The 22,255-nt window shown below is 40.0% G+C and overlaps 1 protein-coding gene across 1 annotated transcript in view; it reads left to right on the forward strand.

The window, feature by feature from the left end:
* LOC122549163 (antizyme inhibitor 1-like) overlaps positions 1 to 11,493 on the forward strand; it is a 38,615-nt gene extending 27,122 nt beyond the window's left edge. Inside the window, exons 6-12 of the mRNA XM_043688523.2 lie at positions 1,553 to 1,687; positions 6,957 to 7,038; positions 7,540 to 7,620; positions 8,574 to 8,739; positions 9,909 to 10,027; positions 10,432 to 10,643; positions 10,777 to 11,493. Coding sequence (XP_043544458.1) covers positions 1,553 to 1,687; positions 6,957 to 7,038; positions 7,540 to 7,620; positions 8,574 to 8,739; positions 9,909 to 10,027; positions 10,432 to 10,643; positions 10,777 to 10,906 — 925 coding nt within the window. The 3' untranslated portion in view covers positions 10,907 to 11,493. The remainder of the gene's footprint in view (positions 1 to 1,552; positions 1,688 to 6,956; positions 7,039 to 7,539; positions 7,621 to 8,573; positions 8,740 to 9,908; positions 10,028 to 10,431; positions 10,644 to 10,776) is intronic.
* Positions 11,494 to 22,255: the final 10,762 nt, after the last annotated feature.

Raw genomic sequence — 22,255 nt, forward strand, 5'->3', positions numbered from 1 at the left:
TTGAGCAGTGAATGTTCATTTCAGGTCGACTTTGGAAACTGCGAATGCTGGAAATCCGAAATGTAAACCAAAACCACTGGTGAAGCTCAGCAGAACTCCACAGTGGTTAGCACTGCTGCCTTACAACTAGTGGGATGGCGTTCAATTCTAACCTTGAGCAACTGTGTGGAGTTTGTACATTCTCCCCATGTTTGTGTGGGTTTTGCTGGGTTACCACAAAACTCCGGCTTCCTCCCACAGTCCAAAGATATGCAGGCTAGGTGGAATGGCATAGTAAATGGATTAAAATTCTATTGGATCATAGAGAGAATCAGGCTTGACGTTTTGAGTCCAATTTTCCTCTTGTTTGGATCAAAGTCTTCCATTTCTGGAGAAGTTATAATTGGGACTCGAAATGTTAATTCTGTATCTTTCTCCACCGACTACAAGAACGGCTGAATTTTTCCAGCACTTTCCAATTCCTTAAAGGAATCTCTAGTCTGTCATCAAAAGGTCAAGGATAATCAAAAACCTTTTTGCCAGTTATTGGAAAAAGATTTTTGAATTTGATAATTATATTAGTGGTGTTCAATCTGCCTTGTGATATTCAAAACTAGCTGCGTTATAAAGTTATGCAGTTTCACTGAATGTCCTTGACACTTCTTAGTAAAACTATTTGTAACTATGGCCTGCTCATAGCTGATAAATGTTTCAGAATTGGACAGTGAGTTGCTAGGTAATACTGAAAATTTGATGTGCGTTGTAATACTGTAAAATAATTATACTCCGAAACTAACAAAAACAATCTTGGGTGAGATGTGAACTTGCAAATTTTCTGTTACAGTAGCATTTTTTTGTGAAGATCCATTATTTGCTATTAAAAAGTGTAGAAAAGAAAGCTAGTTGGTTTCTTCTCTTTAAGGCATAGCATATGCTGAAATAGAGCAATTAGACCCATTCTAAATGTTGAGCCTGTGCAATATCCATTGACATTGCTATTTTGTCATTGGAAAATCTGGAAGCTTCAGTCATCTCCATATTAGGTATTCATAAAATTCTACCTTCCAAAAGGCATGTACGTGGTTGTTAGGTATAGAATATCTGGTTAAACTTTTAAGACCCAACTGACCTGTTGTCACACCACTTCAGCTGATGAGCAGGGGGCATTGAAATGATTAGGTCAGCATATGTTGTATTATTAACAAAGTGGTTTGTCTTAACCAGAAACAGTTACACTGAGCATTTTCTAATTGAAACAATTGTTTTGTTAGTGTTCAGTGCTCTTAAATTGACTTTTGTTACAGCACCTAGTCAACTCATTTGATGAAACAATTGAGTCTTGGCTTGCTGCATTTCTCCCCCTCTCATGTCCTTTGCAACATATGTAGCTACACATCTAGGCCCTAATCACCAGTTTTCTCTCCTGTGCAGGATTTGTTTTTATTTAGGTTCATGTTCCGAGCTTGGAAGTGGGAGCCCCTGCCATCATAATCTTCATGCTACTGACAGTCTTCAAGCTGCACATGTGGTGATGATGTAAACCAACTGTGCCCCAATCATCTTCCTCTTTTAGGCTCTTGATAGACATTGCAATTGCTGATTCATGTGAAGAAAATGAGATGAATCTGAAGTTTGGAGCTACTTTGAAGGACTGTAGACACCTGTTGGAATCTGCAAAAGAACTAGGGGTTCAGGTGGTTGGTGTCAGGTAAGGAGTATTAAATTTTTGTTTCAATAATATGAAATGACTGGGATATTATGAAACTAAGCAATATGTTAATGTTTTCTGAGTTAAAGCTATACAAACTTTTACTATAAAAATTTCGCACAGACATGTATTTTTATGATCTGTGTAATTTGCTGAGTAGGCAATGTTATTATTTAGCTGGTGTAAAGATTCTAGTGTCTCTTTTCTGTTACTCACCAGTAATCCAACCTTTTTGGGGTAATTCAAATCTGAGAAATTGTATCAGCAATATGTTGAAGAAAGGGGATACAAGGAGTGTCTTTTGAACAGTTCTACAGTTCTCTTTCTGATTTCTATTTTCTATGAATCTCTGAAGATGGGAAACTGGGAACAGTTGTTCTCTCAAATGGTTACCTTTTTTTGTTAGTCCAGGAGCATGAAAAAGCTGAAGCTTCTGAGTAAAGCAGCTTCCTGGAACTGTATTTGTATTTGCAGGCACTTCTATATGTTGTGACATTTACGTTAGAGCACTCTTGCTTTGTTTATGCCACTTTCAATATTGTTATTCACTTCTTCTATGAAAGAAATATTTTTATTTTTGTATAAAAAGCATTGCATTATTGTCCACCCACTCCATTTCTTGCTTAAGAGATTGGATATCCCTTGTCTTTAAAACAAAAGCTTGGTTGTGTGGCAATGACTTCACTCAAAAATAATGCAGCTTGAGACTGGGAAAAAATACAAAGTGGAAGCCAAATAATTGCCAGCAGGAATGAAATGTGCTGTCCTTGGCCCATTCACAAACCTCTTAATATCTGGTTTGAGAATGCCATTGGTCAAAAATGAGCATGTAATTTTGATTTGGTATGTGACCACATTTTGGCAAAATACAAGATAAACTAAAATGATATTGCAACCCAAGTGTGGAAGGCGTATAGATACTACATAACCTTACGACTATTTACAATGTACAGTTTTGCTTCCTAATGATACATAGGAATATGTAGTTAAACTTATTTTCCTTACACAGGCAACTGCAAGAGTGTAATACTGTAGATTTCTGTAAACTAACCTTTTAAGGCTTATGCTGTGATTTTTCTCTCACGGTAAAATGTTTGTCTTTGGTTAGTATGTAAAGTAAAATACTTTACTTGTTTTTACTTGTTTTTCCTTAACATGATTTAGGGTGGATGAGGGAGGGGGTGAGGGTATCGAGCTAGTCAGTAGTGAAGCTTAATTATACTTGGAGAATTGTACTGTGAAACATAAATGGAATGTGACCACATTATTAATTTAACTATATTTTTCAAGCCTAGCATTATTTGGCAGTGCGTCCTTTATATATAGTAGTTGTTAGAATATAGAAGGTGGAAGATTTTGTCAGCAATTAAGTGTAAACCAGTTGGGCATGATCTTTGGGGACAGATTGCAGATGCTCTTTGGGGAGAAAAACATCTATAGAAATGATCCCTAAAGTAATTAACCAGTTCTAGAGATTCAATTAGCAACTGTTTATTTGGAATTTTTATCGTGATTCTTCGCTGCTCAGGTAGCAATTTATTTTTCCTTTTTAGTTTTTGTCTATTTTTAAAGAGGCACACTGGACAAATGAGTCCATTCAATCCATTGTGTCTGTACTGATTCTTTGAATTTTTCTGCATTTTGTTTTCCTTCAAGTATAGTCCAAATCCTGCTTTAAAGTATTGAAGCTGCTCACCATCCTTCATTCTAAACAAATGAGGTCACAAAGTATTCACATCTTTTTCAATCTTTTCCCAATTAGCTTGCGACAGAACTCCAAGAGAAAAGAGCAGGAGTAAACCATACATCAATTGAGTCAACTCCATCATTAAGTTTTGCAATACTAGCAGATCTTGGACCTGAACTCCACATTTTTTTATCTGTTCTCCATATCCTTGATTTCTTGAAAGACCAAAATCTGTCTCTTCCAGAAGTACAGTAAGTGCTAGAGTATCTGCAGTTCTTGGGGCTAGAGAATTCCAAATGTGTACAATCCTTTGAAGAAATTTCTCCATCTTAAATGATTGTCTCCTTATTCTGAGACTCCGCCCTCATGATTCAGATTCCTCATTCAGCAGAAACAATGTTAGTTATCTAACTTGTCAAGTCCCTTCATCATCTTGAATGCTTCAATCTGATCATCTTCAATTCTTGTAAACACTAAAGAATATTGATCCAATTTAACTCATCCTCTCATTAAAACCAATGCTGTCAACCCAAGGACGAACATAGTGAACCTTCACTCCACCCTGTACAATTCAGTTATGTCCTTGCTGAAGTATGGATACCAAATCTGCACCTAGCAATCCAACTGTGGGTTGCCCAAAGCGCTTTGCAATTTTTGTGGGGCATTTTTATTCTTTACTCCAAAACTTTTCCAATAAAGACCAGCATGCCATTTGCTTTCCCAAGTGCCTGTATGCTAATTTTTGTTCCTTGTACGAGCGTACCCAGGTGTCTTTGAACATCAACAGTTAGGTGTCTCATGCCTTTCACAAAATGTCCCACTTCTGTTTCTGTACAGAGATGCATAACTTCACACTCGCCCATATTATACTCTGCCATCTTGTCTGGTCACTTAATCTATCTCTTTGCAGCTTCTCTCTGTCCTCCTAACAGCATTTGTTTAAACTACCTTTGTGATGTCTGCAAACTAAGATACATTACTCCTGTTTCTCGTTCAAGTCATTAATATAGAATGTAAATAGCTGAGGCCTCAGCATTTTTCTTGCAACAGTCCACTATCAGCCTGCAAATGTGAGAATGCACCATTTATACCAATTATTTGCTTCCTGTCCATTAAACTTGCCATTTGACTAGATCATTGGTGATCTGATAATCCTCAAGTCTCCTTTATCCCATAACCCTCAATTTCCCTATTGATTAAATATCTGTCTAAGCCTTGAATTTACTTAGACCCTGCCTCAACAGCCTTGTGCAGTGAAGAATTTCAGATTCACTATCATCTGAGAGAAGAAAAAAAATCCTCTTCTGGGAATCTAGTTGAAAAATACTTAGAAACATGTCTCGGTATGTTGTTTAATTCTGAATGCCATTTTCTACACATTCAAGCCCTTCCAAAATATGTTTTAAAGTGGGAGCAAAGTTTATGGAACCAGGCATGAAGCCGGAAAATAGATAATTATATGGATTTTCAGAGCCTATGGAATTCTTTGGGTTTGTTTGCTTAATGCACAAAGGTTTTAAAACTTCGTGATCAAACAGTTCATGGACTCTCGAAGTAGGGGACCTATAAAAATAGCGACAATCAATATTAATAACTTCAAGGAAGTTATTGTTGCTTCCACATTATCACACCCATTTTAAAACTATAAGTCAAAGTTTTGAGGTAGATTCTAGAGGCTTTATTTAACAATATTTGCTTTGGTTGTGGGAGATGGTGAGCTGCATGGTTTCAGTGTCAGCACTAGGTTTCCCTGGTGCCTCAGCAACTCAAAGGTCCTTGCACAGGCTCTTTAAATGCTTTCAACGCAATGTAAAAATAAAAAAAAAAGGAGGCAGCACAATTAAAATTGTCTTTTGCCCTCAAATAAAAAATATTAGAGGGTACTTTGGTTTGCACCAATACCATTTTTATATTAGTAATTAGTGTGTTTGTACTAATCACTTGCGTATTGGAGGCACTTGCTACAAATATCAAACAGTGAGCTGGCACATGGTTCTAATCTTGTATTTTTTTTCCCTCCTGGTTACTGACTCACCCATCAGTGGGAATAGTGGAGTGGCAAGGTGGCTCAGTGCTTAGCACTGCAGCTTCATGGTATCGGGGTCCAAATCCAGCCTATGGCAACTGGCTGTGTGGAGTTTGCATATTCTCCCTGTGGCTGCATGGGTTTCCTCCGGATGCTCCGGTTTCCTCCCACAATCCAAAGATGTATAGGTTAGGTGCATGAGTCATGGGTAAATGTAGGGGAATGGGTCTGAGTGGGATACTCTTCGGAGGGTTAGTGTGGACTTTTTGGGCTGATAGGGCCTGTTTCCACACAGGGATTCTAATTCTTATTTACTTTTAAAATTTGTTATAGTAGAGATATTGAAAATTACTCAAGTATACAAATTATAAGCAGAAGTCAGTCATTTAACCCTTGAACCTTGCTCACCCATTCTGTAAGATCGCAACTAATCTGTGTTTTGAATTAGAGTTCAACAATTTTAGGCATTTCTCATGTTTTCCTCCTAGTCCACACATCAGGCATCGTCATTAAATGGGCTACTACCCCACACAACCCATTGTCAGCTACTAATAGTCCAACAGCTATTCGTTCCCCCAGACTAAGCTTTACCCATCCTTCTATCTAACTGTTTTTCTCTCTTTGGGCTCAATCTCCACCTATCATTTACTCCTTCCTTCCTCCTCATCACCCTCCCAATAAAAACACCATTTTCTCCATAAATACCAACCTTTTCCAATCTCCCACCAGTTCTAAAGCAGGGTCACTGGACCTGAAATGTTAACCCTGATTTCTCTCCACAGGTGATGCCAGACTTGAGTTTTTCCAGAATTTCTGTTCATGATCATTTATTTTGTTGCCTACCAATAATCTGTCTACCTTTTTGTTTTAACAACTTGAAGAAACCTCCACCACCTGAGGCAGAGATTGCCAAATGCATACAAACCCTCAGGGGGAAAAAAGAACATGAAGGACAGCCCTTCAATTTTTTTTTTTTTTAAGTGCCCTCCCTGTTCTGGTCTTGCCCACAAGAGGAAATATCCTTTCCATGCTGTCCTTGATGAGGCTTTTGAGGACCTTGTGTACTTTAAACAAGTCGCCCCTCAGTTCTCTCAACTCCAGTGCATGCATGCACAGTCTGTCCTCCCCTCTAGAAGACAAATGAAGTCATTCCGGTAATCTAGTGAATACGTCCCTTTAACTTATCCTGCTCTGAATAATTCCAACTTCTCCGTGGAAATATGCCTTAGGAGCATACAATTTCTGGTTGTTTTGGAATCTGTATCTGCAGTTTGCCAATCTAATTAGGTAATTTTATAAATTCCATTTTAAAACTGGAACCAAGTCGCTGTTGTTCAAGGTAAATAAGTTAGTGTTTCATTGTATAAAAAACCTAGCAACATGTAAGCTGACAATGGAATGAAAAAACTAAGTTGTAATTCTATATTTGCATAATGCAAGAATCTGATTATGATTAAGCTTAAAAGCAGGCTTGCAAATGTTTATGGACTACTAAATGATTGCAGGCTTATCTCAGTCATAATCATATAATGTACTATTTTGTATACCGTTGCCAGGTTTCATGTTCCAAGCTCAAGTGGCAATATGGAAGCATATTTACACGCTTTGGCTGATGCTCGATGTGTGTTTGATATGGCTGTAAGTACCTTAACTTCATTAAATTGAGAATAGCTCAGTGTTAGGATGTGTGTTATATTGCAATATTGAATTTATTCAGTAGAGGGTGCTGCTCTCACTAATTTGGTTGGTTTACTGAGTTTTGCTACTGTGAATCATATATTAATGGACCATCTCAGATATTGAAATATCTGTCAAATTACATTGACTATATTAAAGACAATGTTGTAAGAATATAACTGATATTGTGACATGTTCAAATCCTGTTCTTTGCAACTGAGCATCTGTTTTGAAAACTTTCTCTCCTTTTTATCGTCACAACCGGAGTCAAATCAATTAATCCTTCCGAGCAACTTGAGTTGAAACATGTCTTCCAGTTTCTTTGTGTTGAAAGATTTGTTCTTTTCTTCATTTAACTTAATGGTGGTATGTGTTAGTTTTCAGGAAATGCAGTTTACATAGCAAAGTTAGATGCTTTGAAGCAAAATTAAGTAAGCTCTGATTGCTACTCTTCCATTTTAGGCAGAGTTTGGTTTCAACATGAATATCCTTGACATTGGAGGTGGTTTTTCTGAAACAGATGGGGAATTGGAACTTGAAAAGGTATGGCAAGGCTTTGTTCTAATTAGTAGAGTCATGGAGATATACAGCATGGAAACGGGCTCTTCTGTCCAACTCGTCTATGCCTGCCAGATATCATAAATTAATCTTGTCCCATTTTCCAGCATTTGGCCCATATCCCCCTCAACATCCTCCACCTTTTCTAGCAGCTTGTTCCATACATGCATCATCCTCTGTGTGGAAAAATTGTCCCTGCAGGCCATTTTATATCTTCCCCCTCTCTCCTTAAACCTAAGCCCTCTAAATTTGGACTCCCCCACCCCAGGTCCTTCATGATTTTATAAACCTCTATAAGGTCACCCCTCAGCCTCTGACAGTCCAGGGAAAATAGCTCCAACCTATTCAGTCTCTCCCTGTAGCTCAAACCCTGTAACATCCTCGCAAATCTTTTCTGAACCCTTTCAAGTTTCACAACATTCTTCCTATAGGAGGGAGACCACAGTTGCAAGTGTAAAAACAAAACATTCATGTTGCTATATCAAAGAATAATACAACATGTGTAATTTCCTGATACTGTTGAGTCTTGAGTTTCGCTATACTTGTATGATAAATGCTGAACACGAATATGTAACCAGAAATCTTGCACACTTGCCAATGGCTGATTACAGAAATGCATCAGCAAAGCTCTGAATAGATTATCCCAACCACACGTCTTTTCAAAAATATTCATCTCGTTTTATGAATTTTCCTTCAGACTAAGAACAATTCACAAGGTGTTTTAAAACAATCTTTTTGGGAAAAAGTGATTTAACCATTTTGATTTGCTGTTTGACTTATTTGAAATATTCTGTTTTCACTATGTAGATGAGTTTCTTCTTAAATTTAGCCAGCTATTTCAAGTGTTTCTATTTCATGGGTTTAATAGCTGTTACTTATGTATAATTCAAATATGAATATAGTTTGTATTTTAGTAACACGTTTGTCTCCCATTCTAGGTTTGTGATGCAATTGATCCACTCCTTGATATTTACTTTCCTTCCGAAAGTGGCATTAAAATCATTGCTGAACCTGGTAGCTACTATGTGAATTCTGCATTCACTCTAGCAGTTAATATTGTAGCCAAGAAAGCTGTTGCAAGAGATTCACAAGATCAGTCTGGAGGTAACTCCAAGCATTCTCATTGTGTTACATTAACAGAATAGTATGCTGTTGATTTCCATATTCGAACATTCATATAATAGTCTTCCGCAGGATACAGTCGATTCTGCTGCAACGCAGTAGTTCCAGTCTCCTCCAACCCTGTGTTTTAAGAAAATTGTGTAATAGCAGCACCATTTAAACTAATGGGATCAGAATCACATTAAGCCAATACTTTCAAAGTTTGTACAATTAGAAAATGTCCCCAGTCGTCAATTGTGTTATAGCGAATTCGCATTAACAAAACACACGTTTATAGCAGAACAACTTGTACTTGAATTGATTTTCAACAATTGTTTCAATGGCTAATTTTTAGGATTTCATTATAGCTTAAATACCTTCAGTTCTTTGGCATTAAACAAAAAAGATTTTCTCCCAGTTGAAATGACGTGAAGTTTTCTCTACATTTAGATGTAATGTGAACAGCACTTTGTGTTTTGGCCTTGTGACAGTTTTATTAATGACCATACCCCCTAAAGGAATAATCCTAATCACTATCCATGAATTTCCCCACACCCCTAAATTTGCATTGTAATTTCCCTGCACGACTGTCATGTTTGTTGGTGAATTTATACCATGGATTTTTGACACATTTGGAAGAGGATTGGCTAATGGAAACACTCAATGATTAATGGAAATAGGAGGGGCCTATTTGTTAACTTAGTTCATCTTGGTGTAGCAACTTAGAATTCCTTTCATAGCAGCGTCTAGTCTGCCTTAAATGGGTTGGAGTACCGTACTTTATCTCAAATATTAATTTCTGTGGATGATTGCCTTATTCCAATTTCCCTATTACTAGTTTGTACTAATGCTGTCTTGCCTTAAACATTTCTGGTTTAAATTGAAATATTGCTCAGGATTAACTTTTATTCCATGAAAAATATTGCATACTTCTAAAGTTTCTGGTATATTTTAAAGCTGGTGAGGTTTTTCTAAACTGTAAAACTCATCTTCCATAGATTCTTTCAATTGTTTGACAAAGTTTGACACATCACACTGAACTGATTTGACTTTATCAGAAGTGCAGTATACAAATCCACTGAGCATCAAGTTCAGTGATGCTATTTTGTATAATTAAACAACAATGGCCAGGAGCCTAATTCTGAAAATAATTATTTCCTTATCCCTTTTAGTGGTTGTCTCCTCGGTGGACGATGAACCATTCTTCATATATTACATAAGTGATGGTGTTTATGGCTCTTTTGCAAACAGCTTATATGGCACTGTGAATGCCATTCCAATTCTTCACAAGGTGAGATTATTATATTGCGGATGCTAGGAACAGGAATTACATTGTAAATTCAAATCTATTGATTTTATGTTGAGAGAATTTGTTAGATACATTTTAAGCATTTAGATCCACTCAGTATGATTTTTGTATGTCAACTTGACAAAGTCAGAGCTCATAATTAGTGCAGTTGTTACAATAAGCATGTCTTTCAAAATTGTATTTCTCAGGCAAGGTCTTCTCTGTTTGGAACTGAAAAATAACTCAAGCTGCCATCTCAATTTTTCTGAAGCCAAAAATGTTTTTTGTTTACAGATTACTGTCTATTTGAAACCTCAGACCATCTTTGTAGCTCTATTGTGTCTTTGGCTGTGAAACTCTGATGGTCCAATGTAGCTGATAAGTCATTTTCCTTTCTTTCACTATAGAAGCCTAATTCAGGAGAGCCTGTGTTTGCTAGTAGCCTATGGGGACCATCCTGTGATGGGCTTGATCAAGTTGTGGAACACTGTCTCCTACCTGAACTAAGTGTTGGTGATTGGGTCATCTTTGAAAACATGGGAGCGTACACATTGGAGCAGTGTGCTTTTAGTGAGCTCGAGAGGCTGCCTGTTTACTGTGTGATGTCAATCAATGATTGGTAAGTCTCCAAAATTTAGTGAAGCCATGAAAAAAATAGTGGCTTCAATAATAACCAATTGATCTGTCAGAAGTAGGTGAAAAGTTAGATGCCTTTTCGATGTTCATCTCTAATGGATTATGATTTGTCTCAGGTATTGGATGCAGGAAGTTGGTTTAACCTTGGAAACATCTGTGAAGAACTTCTCTTGTGTGCCTTCCTGTTTTCAGCTAAACCAAGAAGAAGGCTTTCCAGCTGCAAGTTTGTCTGGCATCAGTGCTTAAGTTACTGAATTTTGCAGTTCTGTTCAATCGCATGTCTGGTTTGTATTCCAACATGGAAGACAACCAGTGGAACAATCCTGCTTTGTTTCTTCTAATTTTTTTGGTTAAATTTTAACTCAAAAACTTGAAATAGTTAATCGGGACCAGGCAGAAATCAGCTAGAATAACTACAAGTGGTCATGTGGAAAAATTAACATTTTAACCATCTGAAATGAAGCCTGCAAGTTGATGTAACTTTTTACTTTCTCCTTCTTCCTTCCTCCCCCACCCCATCATCCCCATCCCACACAAACCAACAATAAAATATGCAACAAAATGGATGACTCGGAAGAGATGGAAACCTATCGCTGGGTTCCCTGCTTAAACAGTTTACATGTTCACAATTTTTATACAGATATTCTTATAGATGTCTTTGAGGTTTTTTGCCCAGTTAACAGAATAACCAGAGCAATTTGACTTGATGTGTAAAATGTTTAGGATGTGTAAAATATGTGCTTTGTTCTGTAGTTAATAAATGTAAAATTGCAACAAACTTTCTATGATCTTATTGTCCCTGTTTTGATTTCCAATAAAATTATATAGCTTCATTTTGGTTTGTTACATTAATTGAGTATCATGCCAAAAGCAAAGTACAGAGTACTGTCAGTTCTGCTATAACGCATGTTTCTTCAACATGAATTGGCTTTAACGCTATTGAAGAATTTAGACAGTTATTTATAGAATGCAAACTTTCCTTATATATATTGGCTATAACATGGTATTGGCCCCATTAGTATAAATGATGCCGCTATTGCATAACTTTCTTATAATGTGAGGTCGCACTAGAACTGAACTGTCAGAACCAACTAGTTGAGCTTATTAAAGATTGGAGGTAATAAATACATTTACCACTCAATATAAGGCATTGTTCTGCAAGTAATACTTAACATCGTTTGCAATCTTTCTGTAATAATTGTTGGTCACCTGAATTTTCAGTGTAGTTAGTTTCACTTTTAGGTATCACGTTTATTGAAAAATGTTAAGTTCAATTACATAAATACCAAACTGTCTCGAAGGTAAAGAACAATACAGATTGGCTAGCTATTTGCATTCAATAACTCTGGATAAGGCACTACATCACATCAAATTATCAGTGATGGATTGTAGACAAAATAGATTGGCTTGACTTCCAGTTACATTGTCTGAAACCTGAAATACAGCAGTTAAAAATGATCACTTCTGTGGTTGCTTTTTCATGAAATTGTTTTATTCATATGTTGCAGCCATTAACATGGCATTAGATAACGCAGAGTTGACCTTATCCATTTTAAAAATCCCAGCCTTGATGGGCTCTAAATTTCATCACTGGAAAATGACAGCCACTGTTGAAAAAATCACTTCATTCTAAGGTTCAAAATAAATTATCAACAATGCAATAGAAAAATGCTGTGTTTCACTGTTTTGCTCTTCAAGGCCTTGTCTGTTTCATCGCATCCCAAGTGCACCAAACAGGCAGATCCTCAAGCAGGTAAGTAAAAATGTGGGATTTTGAAGAAATTCTCAAGCTGCATTTGGACAGTAGGACATTCTCCAAATAGTGAAATAAATGAAGTACCGTGCCCTTTCAGCACTTCAGCTGGATTGTCATAATTGATAAAGCTTTCATGCTATATGAAGAAAAAGTCAAGAACGTTCACTGTTTGAGGTGAGGTGTTCTGGAAAGCTGCAGGACAAACAATCCCTTTTTTATTGTGAATAGCTTTTGGAGCTGTGTTTGTACCAATTCAGAAAACATGCAATATCAATTGCTCCAAATAATTTGCTACTAGCTAAGTTTCTTTCCTGAATTTGAGTGAAAGTACTTTTGAAGCCTTGTTTCCCATCAAAAATGGTGCATAATTTTCAAGGAATTAAGTACCATATATACTCCTATATAGCTTGAATTTAGAAGACTAAGCTGAAATTAGGAGGTCAACTAATACATGAGGTATTGTTTGCGAGGGGCTGAAATTCGTGCTTGGTATAAGTAAAAAAAATGGGCAAACTAGCAGGTCTCTCTACAAAATAATAAACAAAGAAAAAAGAACGATGGTCATTATTGAATATTTATCTAGAAAATAACTATCTCCATTCTGTCTGCTACAGTAGAATGATGCAGTTGTCCCCCTCATACCCAATACCTACTGTAGAAGCATATCTAAAGCTGTTTTGTGTACAAATGGTATAATTTATACCATTGAATTTTTACGACGAGCTTGACATGTTTTTATAGTTGAGGCAGATATTATTCAGCAGCAAGACTTGCAATTAAATCAGTCATATGATGGTAAGCTGCTCTTAAATCTCTTGTACTTTGTATTGTTTGTATTTAGACTCATTAGAAATGTACAGCACAGAAACAGATCCTTCGGACCAACTCGCCCATGCTGACCAGATATCCCAACCCAATCTAGTCCTACCTGCCAGCACCTGGCTCATATCCCTCCAAACTCTTCCTATTCATATACCCATCCAGATGCCTTTTAAATGTTGCAATTGTACTAGACTTCATCTGCATGAAAAAGTTGTCTCTTAGATCTCTTTTATATCTTTCTGCCCTCACCCTGAACCTATGCCCCCTAGTCATAGACTTCCCTGAGACTTTGTCAATTTATCCTATCCATGCCCCTCGTGCTTTTATAACCCTCTATAAAGTCACCCCTCTGTCTCTAACGTTCTAGGGAAAACAGCCCCAGTCTATACAGCCTCTCGCTGTAGCTCAAATCCTCCAACCCTGGCAACATCCTTGTAAATCTTTTCAAGTTTCACATCATCTTTCCAATAGGATGGAAACCAGAACTATACACAATATTCCAACAGTGGCCTAACCAATGTCCTGTACAGTCACAACATGACCTCCCAACTCCTGTACTCAATACTCTGACCAATAAAGGAAAGCATACCAAACACCGCCTTCACTGTCCTAACTGTGACTCTACTTTCAAGGAACTATGAATCTGCAGTCCAAGGTCTCTTTGTTCAGCAACATTCCCTAGGATCTTACCATTAAGTATATAAATCCTGCTAAGATTTACTTTCTCAAAATGTAGCACCTTGCATTTATCTAAATTAAACGCCATCTGCCATTTCTCAGCCCATAGGATCTTGATCAGATGGACTAGTTGTAATCTGAGATAAGCTGCTTCACTGTCCACTGTACCCCCAATTTTGGTGTCATCAGCAAACTTAATAATTATACCTCTTATGCTCACATCAGTCATTTTATATAAATGATGAGAAGTAGTGGACCCAGCACCGATCCTTGTGGCACTCCGCTGGTCACAGGCCTCCAGTCTGAAAAACAACCCTCCACCACCACTCTGTCTTCTACCTTTGAGCCAGTTCTGTATCCAAATGGCTAGTTCTCCCTGTATTCTGAGAGATCTAACTTTGCTAACCAGTCTCCCATGGGAAACCTTGTTGGACACATTACTGAAGTCCATATAAATCACATCTACCCCTCTGCCCTCATCAATGCTCTTTGTTACTACTTCAAACAAATCAGTCAAGTTTGTGAGACATAATTTCCCACGCACAAAGCCATGTTGACTATCCCTAACCAATCTTTGCCTTTCCAAATACATGTACATCCTGTCCTTCGTGATTCCCTCCAACAACTTGCCCACCACTGATGTTAGGCTCACTGGTCTTAGTTTCCTGGCTTGTCCTTACCACCTTTCTTAAACAGTGGCACCACGTTAGCCAACCTCCAGTCTTCTGGCACCTCATCTGTGACTATCAATGATACAAATACTTCAGCAAGAGGCCCAGCAATCGCTACCCACCGAGGTTGAGGGAACATCTGATCAGGTCCTGGGGATTTATCCACTTTTATGCGTTTCAAGGCATCCAGCACTTCCTCTGTATTTTGGACATTTTTCAAGATGTCACCATCTATTTCCCTCTTCTGTCCTTTTCCACAGTAAATACTGATGCAAAATCATCCCCCATCTCTTCTAGCTCCACACACAGGCTGCATTGCTGATCTTTGAGAGGCCCTATTCTCTCCTTAGTTACCCTTTTATCCTTAATGAATTTGTAAAAGCACTTTGGATTCTCCTTAACTCGGTTTGCCAAACTCAGTACTCGAAGATGAAATGCAAATGGCAATCGAGACTGGAGTACAAACTGTTTTCTTCACCATGTGTCCCATACTCCAATGCAGATATTGACCTATATAGTATCAAAGTGGAGGGTCCTCAAAACCTCCAAACGATATATGACCGCTCAGGATAGGTTCAGCTGCAAGGATGCTAAACTGCACTTCCTCTTGCACAGTAACTATAACATCCTTTTCTGGTTGGGCAACATTTTGTAGCTGCTTGATCAACCAAATTATTCATGAACATACAGGTCAAGTCAAGGTTAAAAAATCATTGAAAGGTATACATTACATTTAGGAGAAACAATTTAATGTTCTCAAGTTCCACTATATATCCATAAAGTTTTCTTGGTAGCAGTAGATTTTTTTGTTGGTAACTTTGTTCCTGGCAGAATTGTAAGGTTGCACAGATGGTGACACAGTACAGGCAAGTCTCAGCACTATCAATTTTCACACATTTATTATTGCAAAATGAAATTTGCTAATTCCTGAATCCGTTCTCACCTTTGTCAAGTGAGGTTTTAGTACAGTAGATTGCCCTAAATGGGTATTGTGTAAAAAGTTAGAAACATGGACAAAGTTAACAAAATGGCATGACCCCACCTCCCACCACCAAACCATCATCTCCCAGACCATCCATAACCTCATCTCCTCAGGGGATCTCCCATCCACCGCCTCCAACCTCATAGTCCCACAACCCCGCACCGCCCATTTCTACCTCCTGCCCAAAATCCACAAACCTGACTGCCCCGGCCGACTCATTGTCTCAGCCTGCTCCTGCCCCACCATACTCATCTCTGCATACCTCGACACGGTCCTGTCCCCCTTAGTCCAAGAACTCCCCACCTACGTTCGGGACACCACCCACGCCCTCCACCACCTCTGATTTTTGCTTCCCCAGTCCCCAACGCCTTATCTTCACCATGGACATCCAGTCCCTGTACACCTCCATCCCCCATCACGAAAGACTCAAAGCCCTCCACTTCTTCCTTTCCTGCCGTACCAACCAGTACCCTTCCACTGACACCCTCCTTTGACTGACTGAACTGGTCCTCACTCTGAACAACTTCTCTTTCCAATCCTCCCACTTCCTCCAAACCAAAGGAGTAGTCATGGGTACCCGCATGCGCCCCAGCTATGCCTGCCTTTTCATAGGATATGTGGAACAGTCCATCTTCCGCAGCTACACTGGTACCACCTTTTCCTCCACTACATCGATGACTGTATCGGCGCTGCCTCATGCTCCCACGAGGAGGTTGAACAGTTCATCCACTTTACTGACACCTTTCACCCCGACCTCAAATTTACCTGGACCGTCTCAGACTCCTCCCTCCCCTTCCTAGACCTCTCCATTTCTATTTCGGACAACCGAATCAACACGGACATTTGCTATAAACCGACCGACTCCCATAGCTACCTAGACTACACCTCCTCCCACCCTGCCCCCTGTAAAATCACCATCCCATATTCCCAATTCCTTCGTCTCCGCCGCATCTGCTCCCAGGAAGACCATTTCCAATACCGAACAATCCAGATGGCCTCTTTCTTCAAAGTCTGCAATTTCCCCCCAGACATGGTTGACGATGCTCTCCTCTGCCCTTGAGCCCCGCCCCTCCAATCACCACCAGGACAGAACCCCATTGGTCCTCACCTACCACCCCACCAACCTCCATATACATCGTATCATCCGTGCCATTTCCGCCACCTCCAAACGGACCCCACCACCAGGGATATATTTCCCTCCCCTCCCTTATCAGCATTCCGAAAAGACCACTTCCTCCGTGACTCCCTCGTCAGTCCACACCCCAACCAACCCAACCTCCACTCCCGGCACCTTTCCCTGCAACCGCAAGAAATGCAAAACTTGCGCCCACACCTCCCCCTTACTTCCCTCCAAGGCCCCAAGGGATCCTTCCATATCCGCCACAAATTCACCTGCACCTCCACACACATCATTTACTGCATCTGCTGCACCCGATGTGGCCTCCTCTATATTGGGGAGACAGGCCGCCTACTTGCAGAACGTTTCAGAGAACACCTCTGGGACACCCGGACCAACCAACCCAACCACCCCCTGGTTCAACACTTCACCTCCCCCTCCCACTCCACCAAGGACATGCAGGTCCTTGGACTCCTCCATCACCAGACCATAGCAATATGATGGCTGGAGGAAGAGTGCCTCATCTTCCGCCTAGGAACCCTCCAACCACAAGGGATGAATGCAGATTTCTCCAGTTTCCTCATTTCCCCTCCCCCCACCTTGTCTCAATCCCAACCCTCGAACTCAGCACCACCTTCCTAACCTGCAATGCTCTTCCTGCCTTCTCTGCCCCCACCCCCACTCCAGCCTATCACCCTCACCTTAACCTCCTTCCATCTATCGCATTCCCAATCCCCCTCCCCAAGTCCCTCCTCCCTATCTTTTATCTTAGCCTGCTTGGCACACTTTCCTCATTCCTGAAGAAGGGCTCATGCCCGAAACGTCGATTCTCCTGCTCCTTGGATGCTGCCTGACCTGCTGCGCTTTTCCAGCAACACATTTTCAGTTCTGATCTCCAACATGTGCAGTCCTCACTTTCTTCCAAAATGTGAACAAAGGCATCATCTAATTTTTGTAGCTGATGTCATTCTCAAACAATTCCAGTTAAATATAATTGCAATTTCTGCAGTTCAATGTTAGATTGAAAACTCATTACACAAGATTGTTTTGCAAATCTTGGAAATCTGATCAGGATTGACTGCAGGGAAATAGTTGCAATGATGAGGCACAGAGATTGAAGGCAACCGTGTAAGTACATACCATATATACTCATGTATAGATCGACCTCATAAGTCAACTCTTTTTTTGGCCAAAAAATCTTGTATTTTCCATAAGTCGACCCTAGTTCTTCACATTTACAGATCGACATATGTGTCAGTGTGCCTACCCGCTGCGCTCCACTCCAGTTTTCCAGTCTGCTGGCCACACCGCTCTGTTCCGTGTCCTCCAGCCATCCTACTCCACTGCAGGTTTTCAGAATTACTGTAATCCATGGAGTCTGTTTCTGCGATTTCAATTACCCGTGGTTTACCGCAGCCCGAACATATTCCAGGAAACATTCCAAAACCAGGAGACCAGTTTCTCGCTTAAATGACAAAATGGATATTGACTGGTTTGTGATTTTTTTTTAAGTACTAGTGAGAGAAAGACAAACTCAGTATTCGAAGATGAAATGCAAATGACAATCAAGACTGGAGTTGGTTATAGTTCAAAATAGCAGTGATATTGTAAATCAGAAAGTTAGAAGTGTGCAACAAAGGTGATACAGTAATGATAGGAGATTTAACCTACGTTAAAAACTGTGTAAATCTATTTAATAGTAATCTTGACATGAATGATTAATATTGTGCAGTACAAAATGACCAATTTATAATCCCATTGTAAATTAAATGCCTTTGCAATAGAGTGATCATTAGATACTTAATATTTGTGTTACACAAATGCCAGGCAATTACCTTATCCACTAAGAGACGATCTAACACAGGCCCATGACAATTCAATGGTGTTACCATGACTGAAACCCTAGCGATCAACATCCTGGGGTTACCATTGACCAAAGACTTAGCTGGACTTGTTACAGTCGCTACAACAGCAGGTCAGAGACTAGGAATACTCACCTTCTGTAGTAACTCACCTTCTGGAATGTGATGGAATACTCCCCACTTATTTGGATTTGTGCAGCTCCAAAATCACTCAAGACATTTGACACCATCCAGGACAAAGCAGCCAATTTGATTGGCACTACATCCGCAAGCATCTACACTCTCCAACACCGATACTAAATGCCAGTAGTGTGTATTATCTACAAAATGCACTGCAGAAATTCACCTAAGATCCTCAGATAGCACCTTCCAAACCCATAGCAATTTCCAGCTGGATGGACAAGGGCAGCAGATACATGGGAAACACCACCATCTAATTTCCCCCACAAGCCACTCACCACCTTGAACTTGGAAATATATCACCCTTCCTTCATTGTCACTGAGTCAAAATCTTGAAATCCTCCATAAGGACATTGTGGGTCTACCTACAGCACATGACTGTAGCTGTTCAAGAAGTAACTTGCTGGCTGCTCAAACACAGATAGATGGCTAACTTAGAAAGGGATTTTGAATACATTGGCCAAGTAAAACTCTGAAATCACAGAACTCACCCACCAGACACAGTGCAAACATTGCGTATTAGCTTCATGTAAAAGGCAACATTTATGCTGGATAGACACATACCCCCAACAACTTATCCACTGAACAAAGGAGGGCCCAGACAGAAAGGCACTGGGCTCTGCGACAACAAAGAAACTAACAGGAGCTGGCCATCTAAATGATTGAGTCTTGTTTCAAACTACTAAGTTTATCTCTCTAATTGACTAGAACAGCTCCAGAAAACTGTCTAAAAAGGTATAAAACAGGGTTCACCTGCAGACGTCTCTCCTGGAATCTTCTGAGGAGACCAGCAAGGCAAGAGGCAGAGACCAGCTGACCATCCACAGAGAGAGAGAAGGAGGAAGAAAGCAGCTTTGTAGACACTATGTGCTGTAGGTAGACCCAAAATGTCCTTATGGAGGATTTCAAGATTTTGAGCCAGCAACAATGAAGGAAGGGTGATATATTTCCAAGTTCAGGGTTGTGAGTGGCTTGTGGGGGAAACTATATGGTGGTGTTTCCCATGTATCTGCTGCCGTTGTCCATCCAGCTGGAAATTGCTATGGGTTTGGAAGTGCTATCTGAGGATCTTGGGTGAATTTCTGCAGTGCATTTTGTAGATATGAGATACTTGGGAAGTATTGTCACCTTAAGGGGCCAAATAGGATTAGAGACTGCATGTTTAGTATTAAAAGCTATTGTAACTTAGCTCCTAATAAAATTGTGATTGCTTTGCCTTCATGTTGATTTGACCGCTTTGGTATTATGGGACATCTGGATAAATTCATTCATATCGTTCTGGTCAGAGTTGCCTAACTTGTATTAAGGACAGACTCGGCGAATGTGAGGATGCTGGAGATCAGTGTCGAGAGTGCGGTGCTGGAAAAGCACAGCAGGTCAAGTAGCATCCGAGGAGCAGGACAATCGATGTTTCGGGCATTAGCTGATGAAAGGCTTATGCCTGAAACGTCAATTCTCCTGCTCCTCAGATGCTGCCTAACCTGCTATGCTTTTCCAGCATCGCACTCTTGACACTAAGGACAGACTAGATAACACCACAACCTTACAAGGCAACTGGGAATGGATAATAAATGCTGGCTCAGGCCACATTCCACAATGAATAACAAAAGATAAATGTTAGAATCAATAATTGAGGATGAGATAATAGGACACTTAGATAATAATTATTTGACTTGATTTGATTTATAATTGTCACATGTACTAAGATACAGTGAAAAATATTGTTTTGTGTGCTAACCAGACAAATCTTTGATTTGACGTGATTTGTTAGGAGAAAATGAGGGCTGCAGATGATGAAGATCAGAGCTTACAAATGTGTTGCTGGAAAAGTGCAGCAGGTCAGGCAGCATCCAAGGAACAGGAGAATCGACGTTTCGGGCATAAGCCCTTCTTCAGGAATGAGGAGGGTGTGCCAAGCAGGCTAAGATAAGAGGTAGGGAGGAGGGACTTGGGGGAGGGGCGTTGGGAATGCGATAGGTGGAAGGAGGTTAAGGTGAGGGTAATAGGCCGGAGAGGGGGTGGGGGCGGAGAGGTCGGGAATGAGGTCAGGAAGAGGTGTTCCTCCCGACCTCTCCGCCCCCACCCCCTCTCCGGCCTATCACCCTCACCTTAACCTCCTTCCACCTATCGCATTCCCATCGCCCCTCCCCCAAGTCCCTCCTCCCTACCTTTTACCTTAGCCTGCTTGGCACACCCTCCTCATTTCTGAAGAAGGGCTTATGCCCGAAACGTCGATTCTCCTTCTCCTTTGATGCTGCCTGACCTGCTGCGCTTTTCCAGCAACACATTTTTAAGCTTTGATTTGATTTGGTTTATTACCACATGTACCTAGGAACAGTGAAAAGTTTTGTTTTATGTGTAGCACAGCAGATCACACCATACAAAGTGAATTATGGTAATAGAACAGAGCAAAGAATACAATAATACGGCTGCAGAGAAGGTGCACAAAAGAGAGATTTGAGACGTCAAAAAGTCTAATAACAGTGGGGAAAGAAGCTGTTCTTGAATCTTTTGGTAAATGTGTTTAAGCTTCTGAATTTTCTGCCCGAAAGAAAAAGTTGAAAGAGATTATAAACAGGATGGAAGAGATCTTTAATTGTCTTGGCTGTCTTCCCAAGGTAGCGAGAAGTATAAATGGAATCAATAGATGGAAGGTTTGCTTGCATAATGTTCTGTGTTTGTTCACACCTCTCTTTAGTTTCTACAGACCTTATCAGAGCAGTTGCCATACCAAGCCATGGTACATCCAGATAGAATGCTTTCTATAGTGCATCTGTAAAAATTGGTAAAAGTCTTTATAGACATGCCAAATTTCCTCAGCCTCCTGAGGAAATAGAGGTGGTGTTGTGCTTTCTTGACCATTTCATCAACATGGATAAACCAGGATGGATCATTGGTGATATTCACTTCTAGGAATTTGAAGCTCTTGACCACCTCCACCACAGCACCATTAGTAGAGTCAGGGACATGTCCTGCTCTCCACTTCCTGAAGTCGATGACTATCTCTTTCATTTTGCTGGCAACTAGGGAGGTATTGTTGTCTTTCCACGATGACACTAAGCTCTCTATCTCTTTCCTGTACTCTGTCTGATTGTTCCTTGAGATCTGACTCTCTGTAGTGTCATCAGCAAATTTGTTAATAGAGTTAAAGCTGAATTTGGTCACACAGTTTTGAGTGTAGTAAAGGGCTGAGTACACAGCCTTGTGGAATACCGCTGTTGAGGATTATTTTGGAGGAGGTTTTGTCACCTATTCTCACAGTCTGTGAATCAGGAAGTCGAAGATCTAGTTGCAAGTGTGGAGCAGAGTCCTAGATCTTGGAGTTTGGAGATGAGTTGGAAAAATGGTGTTGAAGGTGAAGCTAAAGTCAATATATCGGTCTCTTCCCTGGATGTGTGTAGGGCCAGGGAAATGGCACCTGCCGTGGACATATTGCGATGGTTGGCAAATTGTAGCAGCTCAAGGCAATCTGGGAAGATTGGGTTGATGTATGCCATTACTAACTTCTAGCCTGACTTTGGCACTGA

This window comes from Chiloscyllium plagiosum, unplaced genomic scaffold (genome assembly GCF_037043375.1).
Source record: "Chiloscyllium plagiosum isolate Xiang-an unplaced genomic scaffold, Cpla_swu_hap1 HiC_scaffold_4, whole genome shotgun sequence".
Taxonomy (NCBI): Eukaryota; Metazoa; Chordata; class Chondrichthyes; order Orectolobiformes; family Hemiscylliidae; genus Chiloscyllium; species Chiloscyllium plagiosum.